Genomic DNA, 27,549 nt, shown 5'->3' on the forward strand with positions numbered 1-27,549 from the left:
CACCTCAGAAGAGCTGAGTGGGCTGAAGGACTTGCACTTACGAGAGCATTTTCTGATACCATCAGAGACCTACTTCAAAAGACCCAAAGTCTCTAGAAATTTCCAATAAGTCAAATCCTCGAAGCAAACATTAACAAAACGAAGCAACACAAAGCAAACAGAGTTCCCGTGGGCTGGATATTATAACTACAGAGTAATCATGGAACTCTCTTCCCATTCCAGGAAACCACCCTGACAGACAAACCCAGATGGCACCTTCTCAGGTCATGGTGGTGACTCTGAGTTTGGGACGCTTAGGGGTTTGCTAAGAAAGCCAGAGCTGCAGGAGGCACAGGGTCACAGGAGACATTTTTGAGAACTGCAGTGGCCGCAATGTCTAATGTTACTCTACAACGGACTTCCCAGAAAGCAGCATACTGTCAGTAAACCACTGGAGCCAAATCTCCACCGGTAATGAAATTCAGATGCTAAAAATGTTGCTCAAAATGGGATTGGGAGTAAACTACAGTACTCACAGAAGCTGAACATAATCAAAACCCTAGCAAGTCTAAGCATTTTGAGAGCGCCACATTTTGCAGAGAAAGAGACCCAGGCTGTTTGCACCGAGCTCACCTGGATGGCACCCCTAGGCAGAGAGAGACGAAGTTTGGGTTCAGCTGTAAGTAACAAACCCCACTGCCATTCCCAAACTGGGAAGACCAAGAACTGCTCCATACTGCTTTGCACATCCTCTACCACACCCAGCCACTACTAAAAGAGCCTTCCCTTACCCCCAATGAAGTCCTCTTTCAGAAGCAGACACAGCTTGCAAGCCATCTCCCTAGGGAGGTACAGCTCACCGTCCTGCTCCGGAGAAAGCCACCAGCTCCTGACCACTCCACGATGCGCAGCAAAGGCAGGAGGGCAAAGGCAACATGATTCCCACTTCTTAATAACACAAATTCCCTGAAGCAAGAGGGCTTCTGAAGCTGCCCCATGAGGACAGGTAGATGCAAGATTATCTCTTTCCAGCGGCTACCTCCTGCTCGGAGGGAGAACGCCATCCTGTGCTGGGATCTTCTCACCAGACCACCCCTTGCCCTCTGCTGGCATCTGAAAGTACAAGTGGTAAAGCTGCAGGTACCAGCTGTTAGGCAATAGGCTCTCTCTTCTTAGCTGTCGCAAGCCACTGCAGAAACGAAACGTAAAGAAAAATTTCTGGGAGAAGCATGGACTAGCGGTTTTCCAAGTCATTGTGTGACTACTTCTGAAAACAGTATTATTTAATCCTTGCAAAAAGGAGACCAGAGCAAAAGGGAAAATACCTGTGCAGAGGACAGAGACAAATGCACAAGCCCCTCTAGAGGACGGTCATCCTAACTCCCCAAAACTGCTTTCTTACACAACAGCCAGGCTTTATTTTCCAGCAACTTCAACCCCCTTTTTCCTCCAATGGAAATCCCAGTGACATGCCTGTTAGTGAAGGGAAACTATTTCAACACCAAGAAGAAGAAACAAATATTGATGAGTGTGCTGTGAGAAGCAGTGCTCCAACCACGCTTCCCAAGCCTGATCGCTGCCTTCCAAAAATAGCAGAATTTTGGTGGGAATTTTCTGTGAGTGCAGCACGGCCAAACTGTACATCCAATTTTTCCAAGTTATGGCCTTGGCCAATTTGGCTTCCATTTTTCCTCCCCACTCCTTGCTGGCAGGAGTGCATGTATAGCAAGGGCTTTTCTGCTGTATTAATGTCAGGTGTGCTTTGTTTGCTGATGTTACAATGCAAGGACAAGCCAGAATAAGAAATCCCGCTATGGGAAACCCAGACAAGATTCTCTTGATCAGAAAGGGGCGTAAATGATTTTCTTCACGCCAGTCAGAGAAAAATGAAGCCCACTAAATGCCTTTATGTTTCTAGAAAAGCCAGGAGGCAAAGCACAGCACAAAGGGCTGCACTAAATGGACCTGACAGTCACTGGAAGCGATTATGGTACCATGACATTTCTAAATATGCCCATTAGCTACTTGGGGGTGGGAGTAAAGACAACTCTGTGGTCAAAGCCATTAGCTATGGGTGCATGAAAGCCTCCCAGGGCCCCTTCAGGCTGGTTATTTTTGCAAGGCATATTAGGGTTCTCTTTTGCCCCGTAGCAGCAGCACCAAAGGGCAGCCACAGGCAATCCCCCACACCACAAAGTCTGCAACGGACCATTGCATCTGTTCCTCAGGCACACAAACGCTCAGCTGCACGTTGGGCTGGCAGGGCACACGTCACGCCACAGAAATCCTGTCTTTGAGCAACCAGTCCCAAACACCACGGGAGGAAGCCAAGGCTGTCAATCAGCTTGATTTAACGTGTGGAATACAACTGTTGTTTCCTGCTCTCTGGATGGCCCTTTGAGTTACACAGGGGAGGAAAAACAGTGTATGAGCAGTTCCTGGGGAGCCTCACACCATCCTCAGCCTTCTGCCATGTTGGCCAGGCCCCTTCCGAAAACAAGCAGGCTGCGGTGGGGGTTGCTCCAGGCAGAAGCTGTGCAAGAGGGCTTGCTTAGCTGAAGTCCTCCACTAACGACTTCTGGAGGGAGAGAGAATGACTGAGGGGTTTAGCACTCGCTGGGCACGTTGCTAACAAATACAGATGTTTTAATGGACACGGTGCAGGCCAAGAACTTGCTATTGCTCAGATGACTCAGTAGATAAGAGCTAAAGCACATGTATGCTCACACACAGACTGGGAAAAAGCTCCTGCCATGCCAAAACCAGCATGGTTTTCGCTGGAGACCGCTCACCTACCTGGCAGAAAGGGGATGATCCTTTGCTTGGGGTCCTTCTGCCCTCCTTCCATCGGAAACTTGTCCAGCATTTGCATCTAGAAAAGGACATGCAAGAGAGGTGATTAAAGCCAGTGATTAACTTGCACGACACAAGGCCACTCTCCCCAGGAGGAGGCGAAGCCCGTTCTCCTAACCAGCAGCGTCCTGAGACATTGTACACAGCACCATCAGCCAGGGTACAGCAACCCACAGCACCAAGGGAAGCACATCCAGAGCAGTGCCAGAAGCACAAGACCTTAGTTAGCGTCATCTCCACTGTTATTTTCAAGACATTTCTCACCACCGATATTGCTCATCACGCTCGTTCTGCTCAGCATGGGTGATTTATGTAACCTGCATTTCTGCAACTACTAAGTTTCATCCTGATGGACCTCACTCACTAGATCTCAGAAGCTCCTCAAAAAAGGCATATTTTAAGCTTATTAGCTCAAGCATAGCACAGCACTGACACAGTTCCTGGACTACAGCTGACTTGGACTCACAGCACCAACTCATGTTTGCCTGCAAAGGGCCATAAAGTTATACGTCAAGTTTGGGGAATGCTTTGTGCTACGCAAGCTTTGAGGGATGATGTTTTATGGGATCTTCAGCATTAAACAAATAATTTCCTAACTGATGCAACTGCACTTAGTACGTTTAGTCAGCAAAGAGAGGTGATAACCAGTTCCTGCTCTCGCTGCGTGGCTGCACTGGTGCTTCGGCACATGTGCACAGCTTCCTTGCAGCTGCTACAGTGCTTAATACCGATGCCCTGGCAGGATCCACGTCCTCCGCATTTGCTTTACTTGGTCTTGCTGGAAAACACCATTTGGATTGGGCTTTGCACTTTACACAGGGCAGAGGAGGAGAAAGAGCATGCCCAGCCATCTATCCAACCACTCAGATAATCCCTCCTTTGGAAGGAAGGGGAGGGAGATGCAAACCTTCCCTTGTTTTTTCTGGGGCAGGGATCTGAGCTCTGTCATTGAAGAGCTCGTTGGTCCCCAGGGTATTTGAAAGGGGTCTTGCCCTCTCCTATTGGAGCTCTGCATAAATAATTAAGCAAGTGCTGGAGACAACCTGCCCAGGAAGTGTCCTGAGCACCTACAAAAGTCTAAACAGCCACTCTCTTCTGGCTTAATGAATATTTAAAGTATTTCCTGCAAAGAGGAAACTAAGCAACCGGAGAGCCCGAGCCATTCATCCCACGAGAGGCATCTGCAGACAGCCCTCGCCATTCATCCCACGAGAGGCATCTGCAGACAGCCCTCGCCATTCATCCCACGAGAGGCATCTGCAGACAGCCCTCGCCCAGCCTGGCAGGAGGACGGGCACCACGGAGCAGCCAGACGCACACGCCGTGCTCCCTTGTCTGCTGCTCTGCCATGTAACTTCAGGAGTCCCTTCACCACGGGGCGTCCGTGCAGGGCCAAACGCCAGGGTCCAGACACCTCCAGGCGTGTGTCCCACCCGGCTCCCTGGTTTTCATGGCTCTTGTTCTTTGGCACCTATTTTTCCACATGCTTTTTACAGGAGGTCTCCTCTAGCTAAGGGCTGTGGGCTCCTCTACTGCACACACTCGTTTAAAGTGCTGTAATGCCAAAGCAAAGCCCTTTTTGTCAATATAGCCCTGCGAACCCCTGCTCATGCAACACTTGCTTTTTTTTTTTTCTTGGATCTCCAATGCACCGGGATAAAATTCTTGAGGTTTGGTGGAGAGGGGGCAGAAGGAAGGAGGCATTTTTCCTACATTTTGAGAAGAAATAAAAAACTCCCCCAGCACTCCCAAAGACAACAGGAAAACCAAAAGCAGCTCTCAAATCTTCTCTTCAGAATGAAAACAAGACAACTCAAAACAAGGATGACACTAAACACAAAGGGACCGTGTTTACAGCTCCTTCTCAAAACAAATCTGAAAGAGTTCGTAACAAAGAAAATTAGTCCAGAGTCAGCAATAACCAGGGACTGCGGTGACGTTACCAGCAGCCACAAAGCGAGCCCGAGTGTGGCCGAGGGAGGACTCGCCTCCCCGAGGCACTGCAGGCTCCCAGGGCAGCACCGCTTCCCCAGCCTCCCTGGGCACACAACGGCCTCCCGCTCTTCCCTCAGTCCGCGAAAATAAAGGATGACACCACATGCCCGTTACCCTGTAAAACACCCGTATTGCACTACGGCGGAGAGGTGCCTCCGGCCCTGCTCTTCCTGTGGGTAAGAGCTCGGGAAAGCTTGTGACTGGCGAAGGGTGAGCAAAACAAGTTGCAAACGCCACACATCTGATTGCTGTTAAGCAACGCAATCCTTGAATCACTGGAAGCTTTCCCCTCCTCTCGGTTTTGAATGCGAGCTGAGGATCTCTCGCTCCCGGGAGCACTATGAGCCTCCAAGGCACAAACGGTGCAAGCTGTGTTTTCTCCCATATGCACGTGCCTGAGCTGTGACTCTGGCCAAATCTGCTCCCAACCATGTGATCCCACCAAACCCGGCCAGAACTTCAGCCCAGAAGTTCTCCGTTTCCTTTTGCTTGACCGAAAGTGCCTCTTGCAGCGGCTGCTCAGCGAGCAGGAGACGGCGCGGGGACCCTCTCGCTGCAGCCACCCTGCTCCGCTCCAGTCCAGCCCAGAGCCACCAGCAACACCCCAGCCAGACCAGACCCTGCACCGCCTGCCGTGGGTTGGTACCGTTATGCCTGGGCACACACAAGCTGCTATCTCTCCTCTTGCTGGAGGAAGGAAAAGAGGTTGCAAGGTGCCTGGAGCACCCTCCGGCAGGTACAGAAAGAAGAGAAGGTGGGGAAGGAGCAAGGCAGAGGGGTTGGTCTCATGGATCCCACCCAGCCTGGCTGCCACATCACGCAGCTCCGGAGAAGGCAGCAGCAAATACTAGTTCATCAGTTTTACTAGGCATAAGCCTGTGGTTGAAGAACAGCTAAAAAACCGACTCCAAAGAAAACAAGCCCAGCGCCGGCTGTAACCACGGCAGGCAGTTTGCATTAGCAAGATACGAGAGCACACATCTGCAGAAATCCAGTCCGTGGGTCATGGGCTGACGGCTCTTCCGTAGCACCACACACACAAAAAAAGCATGAAACAGCGATGGGAAAAGGTCAGCTCCAGACCTGAGGGATGCCATCAGAGACCCGGAGGAAGGCAGCTGGCACGTCTCTAGGTTTTGAGGCTCCCTATATCCTTTCTGGCTCATCTTGCTCCTGCTGATTTTGCAGGACAGGGACTACAACACAGGTTGTTACGCTGCTCTTGCCCAGGAAAGCCAAGGAGATCAGGCACAGCTCTGGAAAAGGGATGGGAAAAAAGGTAAAAGTGCAGCAACCCCACAGGCCCTGGGGGAGGAACACACAGACAGGCATCAGAAGACGGTCTGCAGAAACCGAGGCACACCAGCGACAAGGCAGGGCAGGGCAGGTATCCTGGGAGAGCACTCTTCTCCCTGGCCATGGCAGGGAAACGCGCTCCCCAGCAGGCAAGGAATTGTGGAAGGGAGGCGGTTGGCACGGGGAGACTCCCACAAATCATCTCAGCGGCAAGGGTTTCCATCCAAGCTCCAAACAAAACTGTTCACATCACATTCCCAGAAGGGAGGACTTGCCCAGCCATCCAAGATCCCGGGGAGAGGGGGAGACGGGGCAGGCAAGAGGCAGAAAGACACGCAGCACAGCTTTCCCTGCCGAGCACGGGAGAGTGCAGAGAAGCCAAGTCTCGCTCTCAGCAATGCACTCAGCCAGGTCAGGAAGAAAAATGAAGAAAAAAAGAAACAATAAGTCTATTGTTTCTCCCCTTCCAAGGTTATTTTTAAGTATTTGTGTCAGAATCCTTAAAAAAAAAAAAAAAAAAAAGAATTGGAGTGGATGCAGTTTACAGCACTTTGGTGTGCTTTTATTATGCAGGAAACTGTTGTATCACACTTTTCACCGATTCCTTTGCAGCAGGGAGGGTGATCACATCGCTGCCGGCCCTGGCTCCCTAAGCCAGCACTGGGGCACAGATGCCCCAGCAGCGTATCCGACCCGCAGCCAGGCTCCCCGCAACAGCACGTCAGAATACGGCACATTTCTCTCCATCACCAATTTATCTTATCAATTAGCTGTTTTTCTTATTAACCCAGAAATGTCTGGGCAGCCAGTCTTTCATGGCTGAAGGTCTACGCACGCCGTGGGAACACACTGTCCCCATGGCCGAGCTGCCCATTAACAGGGCAGGCGATAACGCCGGCAGGGCCACCCGCAGAGAGGGAGCGTTTCAAAAGCAGCTTTGTAGCAACAGCTAACACATTGGCAGACAGCTTCTTCATTAACAGGAAACTCAGAAGATAATATCCTAATTGAATCAGAGTGCTGCGGGCTGCAGGGGATCCTAGGGAGAGGGGAATGTATGTGCTCAGCAGTATTTGCGGGAAGCAGAGCATTCAGGAAGGGCTTTGCCCAAATAAGAGCTCGTGGTGTAATGCCAGAGGGATAGACCATGCAGACAGCGTAACCCCACAGGGATACATCTGCTGGAGGAGCAGGGCTCCAGGCCTAACAGCCTGCGAGCGGGCCGTATTGCTCCCCAGCCAGAATCAAACTCTGAGAAGTCTCTGCAAAAAAAACCCCAACAACCAAACCCTCAAGCCAAATGCCAGTAGGTAATAAGGTGTGTCATCGTTTTGCTGCTTCTCCTCTGCTCTCCACAATAAGGTAGAAAAGTTTTCCCCTCTAAAATATAAAGGTGAGGAAAAAAAAAAATTCTTTTTCATTTAACTCTGATCTGGCAGAAAGGAAAATGTCAGGGTGAAATGGTAAACACAGAGGTCCTGCATTCCCCCGATAATGATGAACCAGAAGGGCACAGGATTACTATTGCAGCAAGTCCTCTGCAGCCGGAGTACTGTGGGATTTGCTTTTGTCAAGCTGCTCTAAAGCCCAGGCTCTCCATTACTGAGTGTTAGGGTTTGCGTGGCACGTATGAGGGCTGCAGAAGAGAAAGCAAGTCTTTGCCAACTTATGGAGGGGATGGTAGTTCACATCGCTGAACAGCAAGATATACCAGCACAGGCAGGGGGGTGATGAAATACCCAGGCGAGGAGAGCAAACTCTTCCACTCTTGCACAACACCAGGAGCCGATGTCGGAGCCAGGCTGTGAGCTGTAATCGCAGGCACGGGGCGAGGGAAGTTCCCCCCTTCTCCTATTGACAGGATTTGCTTTGCCTGCGTGACGGAGGTTCGGCGTAAAACCACATTCCTCCTTCTTGGTCTAGCAAGTGAGCTGACCTAATCCATGCCTCCACCAGACATGTCCGTTATCCGGAGCAGAGAAGTCAGCTTCTGAAACCACCCGAAGGGAAAGAAAAAAAAAAAAAGAAAGTTCAACAAAAGGCTTCAGAGTCCGGCTGAGTGCACGGTGGCAGAATCACAGGAGACTCTTTGTGAGAGCAACAGCCTTCCCGCTGAGAGAAGGCAGCAGCTTGCCATGGGGGAAAGATGGGTCTGAGCCAAGCCTGCTCTCATCCCACACTCTCAAACTCCGGGTCGGCCCCATCCCTCACGAAAGGGGGAAATGCCACGGGCAGCCAGGCACACTGTGTGCCCCACTGTCCCCGCGGTGTCGAACTCCAGATGGGGACATTCACATGCACCGCTCGCCCTGACCTCCACGCGCTCAGCAGGGCATTGCATTAGTCAGGTCTCTTACGGGACGAAGAGCCCTCCTCCAAATTTGATCCACCAGGGAACAGCGTCCCACTGATCCCCAAATGCAGCGGGAAAGGGACGCAGGTCCAGCAATCACCTGCCGTTACGGCAGCACCCTGGCCCCATGGGGACGTGATGAGGGACACGGCTGCGTGCCGAGAACCAGAGACTTTGCAAATGTGCTCCTGCAGATCAAATCACCCTTGTGCCCTGCAGGCAGCTGGTTTGGGGAACATCTGCCAAGCAGATAGTCTGGGAAAGAGAACGACATCTGGCAGCGGCTCACAGGCTACTGATGTTTAGTCTCTTTGCAATCCCACGAGAGGCACCTTCCCTGCATCACCCTGGACTATCTGTGAAGAAACAGGGGGGGAAAACACAACAGCCCAGAAGACAGAAGGACCGGCACAGAGCAAGCTCAGATCCCAAGCGCGGTGATGCCAAGCTTAGGTCAAGCATGGGGAAGGACACCACTGGTGCGGCACCACATAATGCCCGTTCAATGGCCAAAGTAAACTGGGTGTTCCAAGACAGTAAAGGGAGCTGAAGGGCAGCACCACTGAGTGGTTCCTTGATGACCACAGTTTGTCCCCAGTCCCAGCTCTTCTGGTGCAGGGGATCAGTTCAAGTGCATTTTACACATTACAAGGCAGAGGCAATCCTGACCTCCTCAGCCCTAGGAAATGGCATCACTGAGGCTGGATTGTGAAAACCTGATGGAGAACTTGAAGCATCACTCAGCAATAGACAAAAAAGAATTCACTGAGGTTAGAGAAAAAAGGGCTACACAAATTGGCAGCAACTGCCACCGCAAGAGAAATTTCCTGTGAAATCACAGGAAGCATTAGACAGAGGGAGACGTTGGTGCCTGCGAATAGCTCCCTGGCACGGAGAGGGCAGCGGGCGCGGGGCTGGGCAGGACACATCCTTCCGCCCAGGCTGCACCCCCCAGCCCCGGGCAGCCCCACGACCGAGGCACTGCCGGGTCTGTGCTACCCCAGGTGCTTCCCCGTAAACCACAGGGACCAAACCCTCGGAGCTGGCAGGCTCTGCTTGCACGCGGGGGCTTGGAGAACACGGCAGCTTCGCATCCCTAGGTTTGGTCCGAGTGCAACGGTCCTCCAAAACCAACCGGGTGAAAAGCTTCCACTCCCCAGGACAGGAGGCATTTCCAGCCCGAGGACCCACTGATTCTCTGAGCAGAAACCTCAGTGGTGCTCAGCTCCAGCTTAAGTAATCAAGACCACGACAGGCACTGCATGCTCACCGGGGCTGCTGGGATTCCCAGCAAAGGAGGCACTTGGCCCCAAGCGCCTAACCTCTAAAAGCCTGTAGTAACCTCAGTGTAAGGAGCCTTCCATTTTATCATCCAGCCTCGAAACTTAAATCCCCAGAAATCACTAAAAGGTTATCATGTTTGTTCATTAGTGATGAGAGAATGGGAGTTTCTTGTCGCTGATATCACCATCACAACAAACACCATGTGCTAATTGCAGCAGACAGGCAAAAGAGTCATGGAAGAACAAAGATAAATACCCTCGTCTCCAGCTAGATTCCTCTCTGATCAAGCCAGACCCTGCTCCTGCAGCATTTTCTGTGTCTGTTTTGTGCTCATCTACAAAGCGCATTTCCAAGAGCATTAAAAAAAAATCATGTTTTAAGACACTCAAAATCTGTATGTTTTCAAAAGCTACAAGTAGCTCTGGGTACCCACTCTGAGGCACCCAGAAGGAAACAAGAGGGCAGACAAAGCTGCACCTTCCCAAAACCCAGGTGAGACACCCTGAGATAGTGGGATCCAAAATCACCATCCATTTTTGGATGGCCCAAACAACTCCTGAAAAACACTGCTTGCTTTCCCTCCTTTTGTAAGCCTGTCAAGAATATCTCTGGGAGAGACTAAGTAAAGAGTTTAGTGTTTAAAAAGAGAAAAAGAAAACCTCAAATTTGGAGAAGAGCACCAAGCAATCTCTGTTTACACAGCCTCCTCACAGAGCTGCTGATCCCTCTATCTGCTTCTTTGGTGATTAAAATACATTACTTTTTATGTTTGATTCATTGGTGCTGAATCCTGGAAGTCATCATTCTCTTTACAGTACTTCCCTAATCCATTTTCCACTTAATTTCTGATAATTGCAGCCTCTAGATGGCATCAGGCCAGGTAGGCAGGTCCCAGACTGCACAGATGAGCACTGAAAGCTGCAGCACTCCATGCAGGCACCAGTAGCAGAGCATTAACTCTACCAAACAACCAGTACAGCATCCATAATTCACCATGATGACCCAGCCATGGGAAACGACTCTTGCCGGTGGACGTGCTTGGGAACAAAGCAGCAATACCCAGGGGTGATGCTGGTCTGGGCCGCTTCCTCTTCCCCATCCTGTCCATGGGAATGTCCCTCCAGCTCAGCCGGGGCTGTGTCCCACGGGGAAGTATCCCTGGAAGGAGCCTCGGCATGGGAGCAGGGAAGAGCTGTGCCACCTGCCCCAGCCTGGTGCCAAAGACCACAGAACCACCACCACAACCATCGCCGGAGCTGTCGCGGCAGCAGCAGCCGTAGGGAAGGCTACAAGGACGGTTCGTGTTCACCCACATCCTCCTCTCTAGCATCCCAATGTAGATGTGCTCAGAAGACTGGGAAGTCATGAGATTTAGCTTTTGTGGAGGAAATGGAAAAACAGTGGAGAAATACCAACATATTTGCCCTATTTCATGTGTTGAGCAGCCGAGGCGCAGCAAGGGGGAGGGCTGTGCTCGAGCACTTCTACCAGATCACACCAAGAAGCAACCCCCAGTCAAGGCTTCAGTGACCGGTCATGAAGAGACTTTACGCACATGCCACCCCACTCTGAGCTACACACTTGCCAAAAACTCAGGATGACTTGTCCCTAGCTTCTCCTCCAAACCGCTCATGATCTGATTTCTCTTCAACCCCTCCCTTCCCAGAAACCTTCCCCACTCCAGCAGATGAGGAGAAGCAGACCGGCGTACATTCCTTCCCTGAAATTAATGCAAAGTTTTAAATCTGTGGCAGGCCCAAACGTGATGAGACAAAGGAGGAGGCATTTGAGCTACAGGCAGGGCTGCAAAAACTGCAGTGCTACACTTAGGAGAGCGCTGCTGGTCAGAAACACCAGCCTCATGAGCCTCCTCTTGCATCAGACTTCTTGCTAACCGTCTATTTTCCCTGCTGTTCCTTCCGTAAACAAAAAAAACCCAACCATTTTCCAAGCAAGCACAGTCAGCAGAAAGGCCAATGTGGAGAGACTTTTATTTCCGTGTGAGGGAGGATTTCATTCTGCTTGGGTTCATGGTCCATCAAGACCAGCTCCATGGCAGCCAGTGCAATTACACAGGTGGAAAATGAGACACCGCAACCCCCTGAGGTTTAACTGCCAAAACCAGGGTCTCTGTATGAAACAGATACACTTTAGTCCTTACCATGACCATGCTCCTTTCCACCCTCTCCCACCTGACAATAAAACTCCATCTAGCAGAGCATGAACCAGCCCAGCTCCTGCGTGAACCCACCAGCATCCCCACCAGCATCCCCACCCCATCTCCTCCTCCTCCAGCAGCGCATCTCCTTCGTGAAGCACACTGCCCTGGTATTCCTCCATTTATAGACAGGGTGGGATTTGAAGATGCCAAGTTCAGGGGTGCCCAAAACCCGAAACCGGGCAGGAATCCTCTGCAGACAGCGCACACCCACAGCTGCTGCGGGGAAGCACCAGGGCGGGCGCAGGAGCCTGGCACCGCCACCACCCGCGCGACGGCAGGAGAAGGACTCGGGGCACTTCTGATTCAGACAGTCCTCGCCAGAGGGCCGGAGTTCGCCGAGAAACTCCGCTTATTGCAAAACCAGAATGCTGCCGTTAAGTGATGTCTGATGGAGGAGATCGGCCCTTGCAGCTTATGGAGGACTTAATGCACTTAACAGGGAAGGGTTGAGCGAGCACCGAGCCGTGGAGTGGGGTATGGGGAGCCCCGCGGGGAGCCTTTGGGACCGCACAAAGCAAGATGCAATGCAACTCCAAGGGGAACGCCATCCTAATCCGGGATATTTGTCCTTTGCTAGGGCCCGGAGCCAGCGAACACAGAGGCACTGTGGAGGAGCCCCAGCAGCAGGCAAAGCGCAGCAACTCTGCTGCTTTCTGTGCATTTAAACACGAGAATGCAGATTTCACACAAAATTCAGCCCAAACCACATACCTTGAACTGCACCTGCTTTTTTAGGATCCAGCCAGGATAGACAGAGATTGAGCAATGCCAAGGTTTTCCAGCATAACTAAACCTCTAAGGAGTACGATACCTTGACAGCACCCTAATCTTAGAGCTCCTCTCTAAGTGTAATCTCACCACAGAGATACAAAGAGAGAAAACCTGACAAGCCTCTGGCCAAATTCACTGACTGATAAAAAAACCACCACAGTTTTGGGGCTTAAAGCAGCCACCTGTTGGCAGGTGGAAAGCAGTCACCCCCCAGACAGAAAGCTCAAAGCTCCCTGGGAGCTTTCCAGCTGGACTTTTTTATTTCCTGGAGGTGGGCAGAGGGGTGGGAGGGTGAGAGGAGGGGAACTGGAAAATGCTGAATTGCCAAGAAGAAAGATCAGCACACAAGTATCCATTTCAATTAATGTTGCAATTTGAACGGTAAAACCTAATGGCTAAAATTAAAATTATTTTCTTTATGTTCTAAGTGACTCATCAAGGAGAAAGCTTTTTTTTAAAAAAATTAATACTGAAAAACCAAGAGAACATTTTACACATACTGAACTGAGATTCTTTCCTTGCTAAAATTTAAACACTAACTTTCCTCCCAATGTAGTAGGAAGAAACCTCACCATTTTGAAGAGCTGCATAGCTTCCCAGCTGGCTTGGCACTCTGCATGTCCGACATAAAGCCTTCTTCAGTGGCCATTTCCTCAGCCATTTTCAGCATGTATGCATGCAGTTAAAAAATACGGGATTGCAACTTTCTGTTCACTGAGATTGGGTGAGAACTCCAAGATTTTGGGCTCCTACCAGAGGTGCTGGCAGTTTCCACACCCCAGTGCTCCCCAGGGCAGGAGAGGGGGCAATGCCTACTGCCAGCTGCAGCTCTATAGGCAGAAATTCTCAGATGCGGAGGAAGACCCACAACTTACTTTTCTAAAAAACAAAATTTCTCAGCAATATTTTTTCCTAAAAGAAAAAAACAACAACAACAAAAAAAAAAAAAACAAAATGGGAGTTGCACTCTGCGAGGCTGAACACTTCAGCCAGTCCCCACCGACAGCCATCAAGACGGCTCTGCAGTGCCTGGGGCAAGCTGTCCACCTACTCGAGAGTGAAGTTGCACAATATAGTTGGACCAACTGAACTTTTGCCTGCAGCACAAGACAGGGAGAGGTCTCACCTCCACCCTCCTCACTCCTGGCCCTCCCAGACCACTCCAAGCTCGCAGGTACATGGGCTGGTTTGCTGCCAGCTTGGGGAGGGGGGATCAGCCCCAGAGGGGTCCCGTACCACTCATCGAGGGAGGCATTTCTCAAAGTCTGCTACAGCAAAATATCTTCTTCCTCTCTGAAAAGGTCAAGACCACAGCTGATGTTAAATGATCAGTAAGCTGAGCTTGCAGAGGAAAACCAGAGCACAAGGAATTGTCCATAAGGTGCACAACAGCACCTTGCATATTAAAAAATACCTGGTTTGGTTAATTTCATATGGTATCAGCACTGAAAAATGAGATTCAAACAAAAGCTTTTTCTTGCCCAAACCCTAAATATTCTATCAAAGGCAGTATTAAAACAATAAATTCACCAACCTTAATTACACCTCCCAAACCTAATCTCCAAGATCTAATTTCCATGCTGCCATGTAAAGACAGTCATAAACATCATTTATAATTCACTACTCAGTGACTCACCCCTACTGCAAAGGCCTCAAGATATGCTACCAGTAAGGCAGAAAAGCTCAGGGAGGTGAAATTAAGACAGGGAAAATGCTGGCTCTCCTCATGCTGCCAGATCATAAAGGAGACCATTTTTCATGTAGGTTATGGCTCACGTTGCATTCCTAGCTAATACCAGAATATAAAAGTTACCATAAACCAGGGTGTAGAGCAGCACCTCACCGCCCAAGGGTGTATGGGAGCCAGGAGGCAATGGGAAGACGAGCAGAAGGGGTGCCATGCATCCCACAGCACTGCAACACCCCTGCGGCGGTGGAGAAGCAAAGCCTCAGCTGCTGGCAGGAAAACCACAGAGTCACCATGGCACCACGGAGGGGACGGGATGGCTGCCAGAGCCCTACAGCATTCACCCGCTGGCACCACGTCACGTTTTCCCCTCTCTATTTTCTGGTTAACGAGGTCCCCCCTCCCCGCTGCCGGCCGGCTGGAAGGCATGAATCATGGAGGAAGGGCAGATCCTGCACACCCATCCTTCTCTCCCCGCAAGGTCTCCCCTAGTCCAGCCAACGGAGCAGTCTTGCTGCAGCTGGCACTTCCTCGTCCCTCGCACAGGATGCCTGCCACATGCCCAGGAAAAGTCTGTGCTGGATCCCAGGGATGGGAATGAGGAGCCAGGCAAGCTACAGGGCGGACAGCATACAGGAGAAGAGAAAAAAAAAAAACAACAAACCATGCAAGGAAAGTAAGAGGAAAGGAGCATCACTTCCCGCATGGAGCAGAGCACTGGGAAGGGAGAACAAGTGGTTAAATTCTTCACTTGTCCCCAGGCCCACCGGGACCCCAGGGGGATCATTGCAGAAGCCCACACCTCACTTTGCAAGGGGACTCCAAGACTGTAAGACATCCTTCACCGAAAGCGCCTTCAACAGCCAGCACGGGAGTGGTGATTTACAGCACTGTGGTAGACCTGCGACAGCCTGATGTAATCACATGAAAGGCACAGAAAAGAAGTGAGAAATTACGGCTGCAGAAAAACACGTTGTCCCTTCAGCTTTATCACCTCCCTCTGCACGGGCAGGACAAGCCCAGATCCACCATCTCCCTCTATCTCTCCCAGCTCTTATTTCCATCTCCCATTCACCATAAAACTGCACAGATGCTTCCACTTCTTAGATGCCCATGGTATGTGTGTGGTGAATGCTATGGTCTGTACTATATCATGCGGATTTAGCAATATAAATGGGTCCTAGCCATTTTACTAAAAATTCAGCACTCTTGAGATACAGACTCCTTTGCACTGATTTACCGCTATCCATGCTCAGCTCCGCCCCAGGCAGCATCAGTCAGCTTGAAACTGGTTCGTTTCAGATCCAGGGCTGCTACCACATGGTATAAATTGCAGGTCTTTCCACCAGAAAGCTGAGCTGCGTTAGATTGATTAAGAGCACGGCAGAGTCGCTGGGGCTTGCTTCAGCCCAGACCCACGTAACCCCCATCAAAACCCCCCGGCCACGACCGGGTCCGGGTGGGCACCTGCAGCGGAGCCCTGGGCACCCCCCAGGGACCAGCCCCATGGGCAGCGGGCAGGAGAGGGGCCACCAGTGAGCTCCTGCCCTCCTGGGGATCCTGCTCAGCCCTCCCAGGAATGGGGCAGCTGAATTTCCAGGGCTTTTTCATTAAGTAGTGGGGGAGTGGAAGGGCATTAGCTCACCCCTGAGACAGGGAGAGGGGTGTAACCCCTCACTTTGTGTTACAGGACAATTTTTAAGCAGCACATTGCTGAAAGCCTCACCAAATAAAACCACACCAGATTACCAGCAAGAGATCTTAGCTCCATCCCCAATAAGCTGAAACTTTTAACCTCCCCAACTTTCTGTCTCCTCCACAGGTTACACTCAGCACAGCCTCCCCTCTGGATCGCACCCACCAAGCGATGCTTCGCGTGGGACGTACTTCCCCCAGGGCTGAGAAGCAAAGGCTGCGAATGCGGTCTCTGCCGGCTGCTCTGCCAAGTTTCCAGAGAGAAGGAGACCAAGGGGTGCCAACAGGGATGAATGAACAGAGCACGGGCTCAGGAGCCAGCCCTCCTTCGCCACGGGGCCACCACGGCAGTGCCAGGCGATGAGCCTGGGAAGAAGAAGGGACCATCTGATGGGAGCAGACGGAGATGAGAGCCAGGAGGTGAGCAGGAGCCCTCGTGGCTCACAGCAAACCAGCAAGAAACAAAACTGCACCGGAGCCAAGAGGGAGAATTGCAGAAACCTGGTGAGGGTGCACACACAGCCTGCGGAGCTGCACGCTCAGAGCGCAGGGAAAGGGCAAACACTGGCCATCAGCTTGCAACAAACCAAAAAACATCGAGTGCTGCTCCCAACAGCTGCTCAAAAAAGGCTTTAGCTACGAGAACTGGAAATTATTTCCACTGCAGACAGGCACTGCCTGGTGCTGCCGTGCTCACCCCAGGTGTATGCTGGCCCTGAGAACTTTCATCCAACGCCGACTCTCGGGGAGGATGGGCTGCCGTTTCCAGAGGCAGGCACGGCGTTCAGCAGCTCGCAGCCCCGCTCGGCTGCCAGGCACAGAATGCAGCAGCTAGTCAGGGTGCCAGCTAGAGCCAATTTTAACTCCACTGACCTGCCTTGGCGCTAACACGCACGGGAATGGGCTGGCTCCCGGCTGCCAAATGCTGGAAAGCTATAAATGGGAGACATTTGGAGAGAGAAAAAATTAAGGAGCCAACTTTTAACTAGGCTGAAGTGCGTTGGACTGTACGTGTTCTTTGTGGAGGGAGAGAGGAGAATGATGAAGATCTTTGCTGCACTGCTGGAAAAATACTGGCTGTTTCTTCTACAGGCAGAAGTACTCCTTATTTAATGGAAAGTGTTTCTTCTCTAAAGTTTGATTATGGCAATTCACTATTTCTATACTTCTGCATATGGTGCTTAAGCTCACAGCTCTCAGTGCAGTCTGGGCACAGAGGAAAAAATAGTCACTGGTGCTTTGTAGCAGGAACCTCACCGTAGGAAGCTGTGGGTTTTTTCTTGTCCTTGGTCACGCAACGGCCTGTCTTTCATGATCCAGCTGTCTAAAAGCGAGATCCTGGTGATTTATTTTTGTGGCAGGGTGAAACCACGAAGTACATTGCACACGCAACTGCGCAGAATTTTGCTGAACTCCATAAACCCTGGAGAAAAAAGAAATCCCCAAAGTGTTGAAACAAGATTCCTGTTACGAAATAGTGTGATGGGTTGACCCTGGCTAAACGCCAGGTGCCCACCAGAGCCGTTCTATCACTCCCCCATCCTCAGCTGGACAGGGGAGAGAAAAATATAACAAAAACTTGCGGGTCGAGATAAGGACAGGAGAGATCATTCACTAATTACCGTCACGGGCAAAACAGACTCAGCTTAGGGAAAATTAGCTCAATTTATTACAGATCAGCCAGAGTAAGGTAATGAGAGAATAAAACGAAATCTCAGAACACCTTCCCACCACCCCTCCCTTCTTCCCGGGCACAACTTCACTCCCGGATTTCTCCACCAAGCACCCCCAGCGGCACAAGGGGGACAGGGATGGGGTTTACGGTCATCACACGTTATTTTCTGCCGCTTCACCTCCTCAGGGTGAGGGCTGATCACACTCTTCCCCCGCTCCAGCGTGGGGTCCCACCCACGGGGTCAGTCCTCCACGAACTTCTCCAACGTGGGCCATTCCCACGGGCTGCAGTTCTTCACGAACTGCTCCAGCATGGGTCCTTTCCACGGTGTGCAGTCCTTCAGGAGCACACTGCTCCAGCGCGGGTCCCCCACGGGGTCACAAGTCCTGCCAGAAAACCTGCTCCACGGGCTCCTCTCTCCGCAGATCCGCAGGTCCTGCCAGGAACCTGCTCCAGCGCAGGGTTCCCACGGGGTCACAGCCTCCTTCGGAAACCCACCTGCTCCGGCGTGGGGTCCTCCACGGGCTGCAGGTGGAGATCTGCTCCACCGTGGACCTCCCTGGACTGCAGGGGGACAGCCTGCCTCACCAGGGTCTTCACCACGGGCTGCAGGGGAATCTTCGCTCCGGCGCCTGGAGCATCTCCTCCCCCTCCTTCTTCACTGACCTTGGTGTCCGCAGGCTTGTTTCTCTTACATGTTCTCACTCCTCTCTCCAGCGGCTGTTTCTCCCTCTCCCAACTTTTTTTCCTTCTTAAAAATGTTATCACAGAGGCGTTACCACTATCACTGATTGGCTCGGCCTTGGCCGGCGGCGGGTCCATCTCAGAGCCGACTGGTATGGGCTCGCTCTCTCTCGAACACAGGGGAAGCTTCCAACAGCTTCTTACAGAAGCCACCCCTGTAACCCCCCCCGCTACCAAAACCTTGCCACATAAAACCAATACATTCCACCCCTCGCCTCTGTGTATCACATTTTTAAGAATTATCATTAAAATCTACATTCATCACACAAAATCTTCACTCACATCAACAAAAAAAATTCCCCACACCAAAATCAAAATAATATCATCACAATACCAACAAAAAGTGGACAATTTACACACAATCCACCCCTCGTCCCTTCACCACAATTACAACAATAAAAATTCCCCACTTATCAAGCAGCTCTTAACTCTCTAGCTGCGTTCAGTCCATGTTTTGCCCGTTACCTCTCTCAGTTACTATCCTTATCTCAAATTCCTCACACTGCCCGCATTCTCCACCAAAAAGACTGTGATGGGTTGACCCTGGCTAAACGCCAGGTGCCCACCAGAGCCGTTCTATCACTCCCCCATCCTCAGCTGGACAGGGGAGAGAAAAATATAACAAAAACTTGCGGGTCGAGATAAGGACAGGAGAGATCATTCACTAATTACCGTCACGGGCAAAACAGACTCAGCTTAGGGAAAATTAGCTCAATTTATTACAGATCAGCCAGAGTAAGGTAATGAGAGAATAAAACGAAATCTCAGAACACCTTCCCACCACCCCTCCCTTCTTCCCGGGCACAACTTCACTCCCGGATTTCTCCACCAAGCACCCCCAGCGGCACAAGGGGGACAGGGATGGGGTTTACGGTCATCACACGTTATTTTCTGCCGCTTCACCTCCTCAGGGTGAGGGCTGATCACACTCTTCCCCCGCTCCAGCGTGGGGTCCCACCCACGGGGTCAGTCCTCCACGAACTTCTCCAACGTGGGCCATTCCCACGGGCTGCAGTTCTTCACGAACTGCTCCAGCATGGGTCCTTTCCACGGTGTGCAGTCCTTCAGGAGCACACTGCTCCAGCGCGGGTCCCCCACGGGGTCACAAGTCCTGCCAGAAAACCTGCTCCACGGGCTCCTCTCTCCGCAGATCCGCAGGTCCTGCCAGGAACCTGCTCCAGCGCAGGGTTCCCACGGGGTCACAGCCTCCTTCAGGAACCCACCTGCTCCGGCGTGGGGTCCTCCACGGGCTGCAGGTGGAGATCTGCTCCACCGTGGACCTCCCTGGACTGCAGGGGGACAGCCTGCCTCACCAGGGTCTTCACCACGGGCTGCAGGGGAATCTTCGCTCCGGCGCCTGGAGCATCTCCTCCCCCTCCTTCTTCACTGACCTTGGTGTCCGCAGGCTTGTTTCTCTTACATGTTCTCACTCCTCTCTCCAGCGGCTGTTTCTCCCTCTCCCAACTTTTTTTCCTTCTTAAAAATGTTATCACAGAGGCGTTACCACTATCACTGATTGGCTCGGCCTTGGCCGGCGGCGGGTCCATCTCAGAGCCGACTGGTATGGGCTCGCTCTCTCTCGAACACAGGGGAAGCTTCCAACAGCTTCTTACAGAAGCCACCCCTGTAACCCCCCCCGCTACCAAAACCTTGCCACATAAAACCAATACAAATAGCTATCGAAAGAACCCTGTTTACAATCCCTGGACACAAAAAGACATCCATCTCCTGCAGCCACAGCACAGCCGAGCTGCCTTGGGGCTTTTTCATGAAAGGGGCCGCCGGGATCAGACGTGACCCAGAAGAGGGGTGAAATCCAAGCAGTGCCTCAGCTTGCGTTCCCACCTGAAGGAGCCTTGTGCTGTACGGGACACGTTACTCAGCATGCCTGCCCCTTGCTTTCCACATCTGGAGAACTAAGATAACACTTACTTCACCTTTGTGAACCATGTGCCCTGCCAGGAACCCAGCTTAAAGAGCAGAGGAGGAGGAGGAGGAGGAGGAGTGCAGGCAGAGGAAGGCAAGCACGGGGCTCACAGTACTGGAAGCAATGCACGAGGCTCATTTTAATTTTTCAAGAGTCCAACTGCCTGAAACAGGCTGATGAGAACAATTCTTCTCTGTGTGCCAGCTAGTGTCTTCTGAGCCCATTTTAATGTAGTGCTTCATTTAAAAACAGTCTGAATTACTAAGATACTGACTTTCCCCCCCTCCCCATCTTTGCCTGGCGGCTGCATGTACACAACAGGTGAAGAACCCCCTCCAGAAGGGCTAATCTGTCTTCCACGTTGAGACAACATGCACAGACCATTGCCTTTTGCCAATTTTCTCATAAAAGTAGGCACCACTTCAACAGCCTATTTTTTTTTGTGTTACACACAAAGCTGTTGGCCTGAGGGCTGCAGGACTCTCTCCAAGATGACATCGCTCCAGGTGGGTCAAAGCTGAAAGTTTCCAGCTAAGAACCTGAAAGATTTGTTAAACATATGGACAAACGAGAGGACTGGGAAACACACTCGATGCGCATGCAGAAAGGAGTGGGGGAGAGAGCCAGAGCCATTTTTAAGGTTGCTTAACATTCTCAATTTTTCTGTCTCTGAATCGTACGGCAAGCACGCTTACTCCAGGCTACGTCATGTCTCCATCCCTTGGCTCAAAATTAAACCTCTGTGCAGAGGAGCAGCCATGCAGCATCAACCTCTCCCACAGCCTTCAGCTGGGACAAGGACTGAAGAAAAGGTTTCTGACTGCAAGGGGAAAAACCCTGGGGTAACCTGTCCCCAGGGAGGGCACCCCTGAATGGTAGTTTGATTTTTAAGGGCTTGCAGCTGCCTGCCAGAGGAGAAGCTACTGCTTCGGTGGTGAGAAGGCAGGACACAGCGTGAACAGCAAAGCCTGCTCCAAGGGCAAGGTTTGAGGGTCAGCTCCATCACGGCCTGCAAGCAGCTCACTTTGACCGATCGGATCTGCTCCCAACTGTGGAGACACAAGCCTTGCTGCTCAGGATGCAAAACAAGACAGGACTGAAAAGAGCCAGGCAAAGACTCCTAGTCAAGTAGAGGATGGCTGCAGCTGAAAGGCAGAGGAGGCCAAGGACACGGAGCGGGGCTCCTGCCTGGGGAAAGCACGGGGGTCTGGTAATAGTGGGAAAGGTGTAAAAGGGTCAAGTTTGGGTGTAAGGACATTTTAGGAACATAGCGAGACAACAATGGCTCTTGGTCACATGAAGCCTTGAAACGACTACCATCGTGGCTGATGAGCTCATAATTACAGAGTGGGGAAAATATGTTTCTTTTTGGGGGTTTCCATAAAAAACACAAAATACAAGCCAGTATCTGTTCTCTAACCAACAGTGTCGCGCCTTACAGCCAATCGTTTCAAGAGGATCCTTCCAAGAGACTTGTTAACCTCCGCCCGAGTGATGCATCCGACGCGATCCAATGGAGCCCTGCAGTCACCGCACGGCTCTTCCCCCATCGGCACGGCTGGAAACATCTCTCAGGCATGCAAGACCCTGATGCTCTATCTCTGTCCACCAGAGACAGCCACTCACATATCTGATTACCAACTTCCATGCCAGCTAATGTTTCCAGCGTACCTGCCAGCCCCAATTAGTGTCCAGAATACAACTGGCATCCTTGCAAGCATCAGTTTTATTGCCTTTATTTCTTAGGAACAGCATCCATCTGCTCCCAATAGCTCACATCTGGCATACTGAGTGTTACGAAAGAGCCTCAATCCTATTCAAAGGGAATTATTCCTCCAGCCAAGAGATTCATGCAAAACTGAGTTTAGTATTTGTAGTTACAAATTTACTACAAATCATACAGTTACCCGAGGTTTGAAACTTTAGAATTACAATTTCATCTAGGGCTTGTTTTTTAATCTCTAAAAAATCGCTCTTATGTAAATCGCTCTGTGACGAAAAACATTTATGGAGAAAGCTAGGGGAAGTGGTAGGAACTTGAGCACAGAGGATCTACACAGCAAAAACGCTCCTGAGCACTGCCCAGGTCCCTGAAGGTTTCCTCCTGCAATGAGGAGTGTATAGGAGGTGGAGATATTCCTCGGCTTAAGCACTCCCTTCCCAATTTCACCACCTGGCATGGTATACGCCAAGCCTTCCTGCGATGTCCCCAGACCAGGAGAGGGTATGACCTGCGTGCAGGGATGAGGGCTACCACTTCATCTGCTCAAAATGCTGGTCTGGGACTGGGAGGAAGCAGCCTGCGCCTCATGCTGGGACACATGAGCTGAATTGGGGAACGAGTGTTGGTCACCAGCCCTTAGAGAGGAGGTGACAATCTCCTGCGTGACAGCAGATGGCCCACGGTGTGGTCAAGAGAATGAAAAAAGGTCATTGGGCAGAGAGAGGAGGTCTCGGCACCCTTGGAAGAGAAAAGCAGGGTGGTGTTTGGAAAGGCTGCTACAGCCTTCTGCAGAAGAGGGCCAGCCTCGGGTATCAATGACAGCCAAAGGGAAGAGCTGTGGAAGTTCACAGTATTCAGACAAAACCTTGAACGCTCCCAGCTGATAACAGCACAGCCTGCAGCATTACTGCGACCAGCGAGGCGGCTTTTGACACTCCCCATTCCAGTATGGGAACGTGGCTGGTCTGATGTCTCTGCATCCAGACGGAGGCAGAGACCAGCACTGGGAGAACTCCAGGCTTCACCCCTGTTTCGGCTGAGTTGGCAGTTTGTGTTTGGAGTGTCATTCCTGCCTGGCTGGGGAGGGACAGACACTTTGCCCTCCGGTTGCAGTGGGAGCAGGCTAGCCGGTGAGGCTGCCAGTAGTAAATGCGCATGTGTTTTACTTGGCTCTACTCCTAAAATAATTGTTTGGCCACAATGGAAGGTGACAAGCGATTCCGCTGTGGCCCCTCAGGGAACATCAGGAGAAAATCCCCAACCACTCATGTGACTGTGCCTGGGCTGCTCTGAACTGCAGCATCACATCAACCTGGGGGTCAGCCCCTGCCAGCCCTCGCTCCTGCCCCAAGAAGTTCTCTCTCCTACTTGGATCAAATGTCTTCCTTGTCCTCCTGCCTGGGCTTAACAGGAGGGTCACTGACAGCAAAAGTGGGTGCACCAACCTTCACCCAAATATGGCCAGAGCTGCTATTGAAAAAACAAAACCCTGCTCGGCTTCTGGCAGGAGTGTGGAAAGTGCAGCCTGAACCACTGGGAACATAGATATTAAATTAACAAATATCTCTACCCAAACATGCATGTACTGTGGTTGCTAAAGGTCCTAAGTATGAATAAATTTGGATGGATTTTCAATGGATAACATGAAAGACAGATTCTTGACACAGGGATCACCTGCGACTCAAGTTTCCAATTCTTGCTCCAACACATCAAAAAGATCATCAGAACTGGACCAGGGGAAATATTTTTCCTTCTTACTTTGTTTTCAGAAGCAGCCGAACCATTGTGGCCAATCAATTATCGTGTGGGGTTTTTTGGTGCTGGTTTTTGGTTTGGGTTTGGTTTTGTTTTTTTTTTAAATAACCAGAGGCATGAATAATTTCCAGCACGGAAAATTTCTGCCTAAAGAGCTAAAATTGGCATAGAATCATCCAACAGTCATATAATAAAGGCCTCCAGCAACGGCAACAGTTAGTGCTACCAAGCCTACCTAGAGCATTTTTTTCCACTGTGCTAAGAGGATCTGTTTCACTCCTCGCCTTTCAATCCAATTTCCACTGTACTGCACCACAAGTTTAAAATAAGGACACCAGGAAGCATGTGCGATAAGGGGGAAGGAAGGGAAAAACCACAATTTCATTCATTCTTTCAACAGAGCCAAAAAGGAGTGGTTACTTTTTTTCTTTTTCTTTTTTTTTTTTTTTAAAGAAAAAGCTGCAGGGAGCAGGGAAGGGGGGAGATGTTTGCTTTAGACTTTCCCATCTGCACCATGATATATATAAAAACCACCTCTGCCTCTAAAGGTGCCCCAGTGTGTTTTGCAGAGCCAGTTTGAGTCTCTGGCTCCAGACAGCCTCCAGTGATGATGCTTTCTACCTAGGAGCATGCATAGCTCCAGCCAAGATGAAAGGGAAGAAAGAGAGGAAGGATGACCACTATTTCCCTACATGTCCTTCCTCTCGAGGACCAAGGCAGCCCAGGGAAACAGCACGGCTGGAGGCACCGGTTTATCACTGGTAAACCCCAAAAGACTGTGTCCCCCATGCAGCAAACGCTGGCGTGAGCTTGGCTGCCACCTTGGAGTACCAGTGAAGACGAGATGCTATGGAGAAGGAAGCGCTGAGCTCCATTTCCTTCCAGCCCTGGCTGCTGCCCAACAGCTGTTCCCTGTTTATTTACTTTAATATTTCCTTGGTTACACAAGCAGCTGCACACAGCTTAACCCCTGCCTGCACCAGCAGCTGCCCGTGCCACCCTACCTTCCCTTGCCCAGCATGATGCCACAGGACGGCAGCACGGGCAGGGTAGGGACACGAGGGTCTTGCCAAAGCCAGGCTCTCGCTGGCTGGCCAGGGCTTACTCAAGGTGGTCACCCTCATGGCCACGTCCACCGCTCTGCAGAAGGTCCCTTGTTGGGCAGGGGACAGGGCACCATCGATGTGAGAAGCCGTCTAGCACAATCCCAGGCTTCACAGGCTGACCTGAAGCCAGCTGACCAGCTGAACCTGGGAAAGCCATCTGGATTCCCATGGGCTTGCTTCGCTGGGCAGGCTCAGATGCGCTGTAATTTTAGCAGCGGATTTGTGTCTGGATGCAGCGATTTCAGGAAAGGCATCCTCATTCCTGGGCAACCACAGCACCCCTTCAAATAAAGCATATAGCCAGGATCAACTTCACGTGAGCAGGTCGCTGGAGGCAGAGGGTGCCCAGCTCCTCTCCGAGTCCTGCGCGCAGGCCAGGAGGGACATGCCAGTGATTTTTCTGGCAGCTCCTGCTGGTCCACAGATCGCTTCATGCATTTTCCTTTCTCATCTGCACAGAGCCTGTTCCAGCAGCTCAGTTTGTGTTTTGGCTCATAAAGCTCAGCCAGACCCCTTGGCTGATCTCCACCGAGGAGGGGGTGGAAAACACCCTTTGCCTGCTTGCCCAGAACACCGGCTTCGGTTTTCTGCAACTCGGCCTGTCCCAATTGCATTTCCAGCCTCTTTCCTCCCTCCTGGCTCCATTTTCTTCCCGGCTCCCCCCTGCACCAGGAAGGCAATTGCTAAAGCAGCTGCTGTCAGCTGCCCTCCAGGCTGGCACTGCTCTGCACCGGGCAGCGGGCATATCCCCAGCGCCTGCTCCCCGAAACGCCAGCCAGCAAGACATGGACCCAGGGAATCAGCACTTTGCAGCAGCAACCCTGTTTTGCTGCGATAGCAGCTGGGAAAGGCTTGGTATTAGCTCCGCAGGAATGGAATTTGGGTCCAACTTTAACAAAATTCCCCCCCCCCAAAGCAAACAAAAAACCCGAACAAAACCCCCACCGCTTGCACAGATTTCTGTTGCAGGAATTCAAGCACACCTATGCAGCCCTGCGTGCATTTAGTCTAGGGAGCAACAGCAGAACTTTAACGCTGGGACAAGCAAAAGACCCAAGGTGTTCCCACTGATATGCAAGAGGCACTGCAGTGAAGAGTCCAGCTTTTGAGGTTGTTTGTTCTTGCTTTCTCAAGGATGTCCAAAATTGTGTTTAAGCTTCCTCAAATCAAAACATTTTCTGGTAGATTACAAAAGGCATGCTTAGCGTAAGGCAGAAACCACACTTCTCAACTGACCACAACTTTCAACCCTCTGAAGTCAAAACCCCCCAAACTGGCAAAGTGCTTACCTGCAGGTCAAAGAACTTGCTGTACCGTCGGTATATGACTTCTGTGGACCCATTGGACCAGGTGACTTTGATAATGTACACCTGTAGGGAACAGAGAAAGAAATCAGAGATGAATGACCCAATAACCTGCACCACAACCCAAATGCTGCTAAAGCTGCCAATGCAGCCCCCACAGCTGAGCATCAATCAGGGAAGTTCATGGGACCACTTAAAGTCATTTCAGCACTACTAGAAAATACGTAAGATTAAATTATTAAGCTCCACTGCTGCAACTTAACTGTGCACTAAATGCTTATTGAGAGTTGTGAACTAAGACAGTTCCCTATCCCTAAATAGGAGCATACATCGAATGTGAAAGGGCAATTCTGTGTAAAAAGACAGTTAAAGTCTCTCCAAACACAGACACAGTATTATGAGTTAATAACTGTGCCTTGGCTACCCCATCTATGGCTGCAGCATCAAGTTTGATGTCAAGATCCCAAAACTGCAATCCGCAGTGTGCCGCACCGTACACCACCGCCAGCCTGGGTCCCAGGGCTGGGGCTTCCAAGAACTCAAACCCACAAGGTTCAAAACTCCGTCTGTTCTTCCACAAGCAGCTCTGAGGTTCTGTTTACTTAAACTTGCTGGGGTGCAAATTACCCTCCTGTTCCTTAAAATGCTACACAATCAGTCCTAGTAATTGCAGGTTATTCACAGACCATATGACCAAGCTTTTACTGGTGATGAATGCAAAAAAAAAAAAGGCAAAACAAAAACCCACCCCTTTTTTTATTCTTCTATGAAAAACAACAAGCAAATAACAGAATTGGGCAATTACTTATCTAATGTCTTCGCTTGTTGCTCACAGAAACCAAAGATAACCCTTGATGAGATGCCAGCGTAACACTCAAGTGATGCAAACTTCAGCCTTCACTAATTGATAACAGATTGACTAAGCAGAATGAGGGCATATTCATTTTTTCTTTTAACTCTCATGTCCTGCTTATTTCCACCACAAATTCCAGTATCATTTCACTGAAGCAGGAACAAAACTTTCAGAAGCTCATGTGAACGGACCTGCTAGAACTCCATTTAACATAATGAAGCATGAAGGCTCTTAGGATGCTGATGGTTTGGTATTTAAAACAGAACCTCTCAAGAGTTCCACAAGGTTTCCCACAGAGACGCACTTTTTTCCAGATGCTGGAATGTGA

General features: G+C 50.9%; 1 protein-coding gene across 3 annotated transcripts in view; it reads right to left on the reverse strand.

Annotated features, from left to right (window-relative positions):
- SH3PXD2B (SH3 and PX domains 2B) overlaps positions 1–27,549 on the reverse strand; it is an 80,377-nt gene that overhangs the window by 40,809 nt on the left and 12,019 nt on the right. For all 3 annotated transcript variants that reach the window (XM_075056384.1, XM_075056383.1, XM_075056382.1), the window contains exons 2-3: positions 26,354–26,434; positions 2,776–2,851 (exon numbers count right to left, since the gene is read on the reverse strand). In XM_075056384.1, coding sequence (XP_074912485.1) covers positions 2,776–2,851; positions 26,354–26,434 — 157 coding nt within the window. The remainder of the gene's footprint in view (positions 1–2,775; positions 2,852–26,353; positions 26,435–27,549) is intronic.

The sequence above is a fragment of the Buteo buteo genome, chromosome 24 (genome assembly GCF_964188355.1).
Source record: "Buteo buteo chromosome 24, bButBut1.hap1.1, whole genome shotgun sequence".
NCBI classification, from domain to species: Eukaryota; Metazoa; Chordata; class Aves; order Accipitriformes; family Accipitridae; genus Buteo; species Buteo buteo.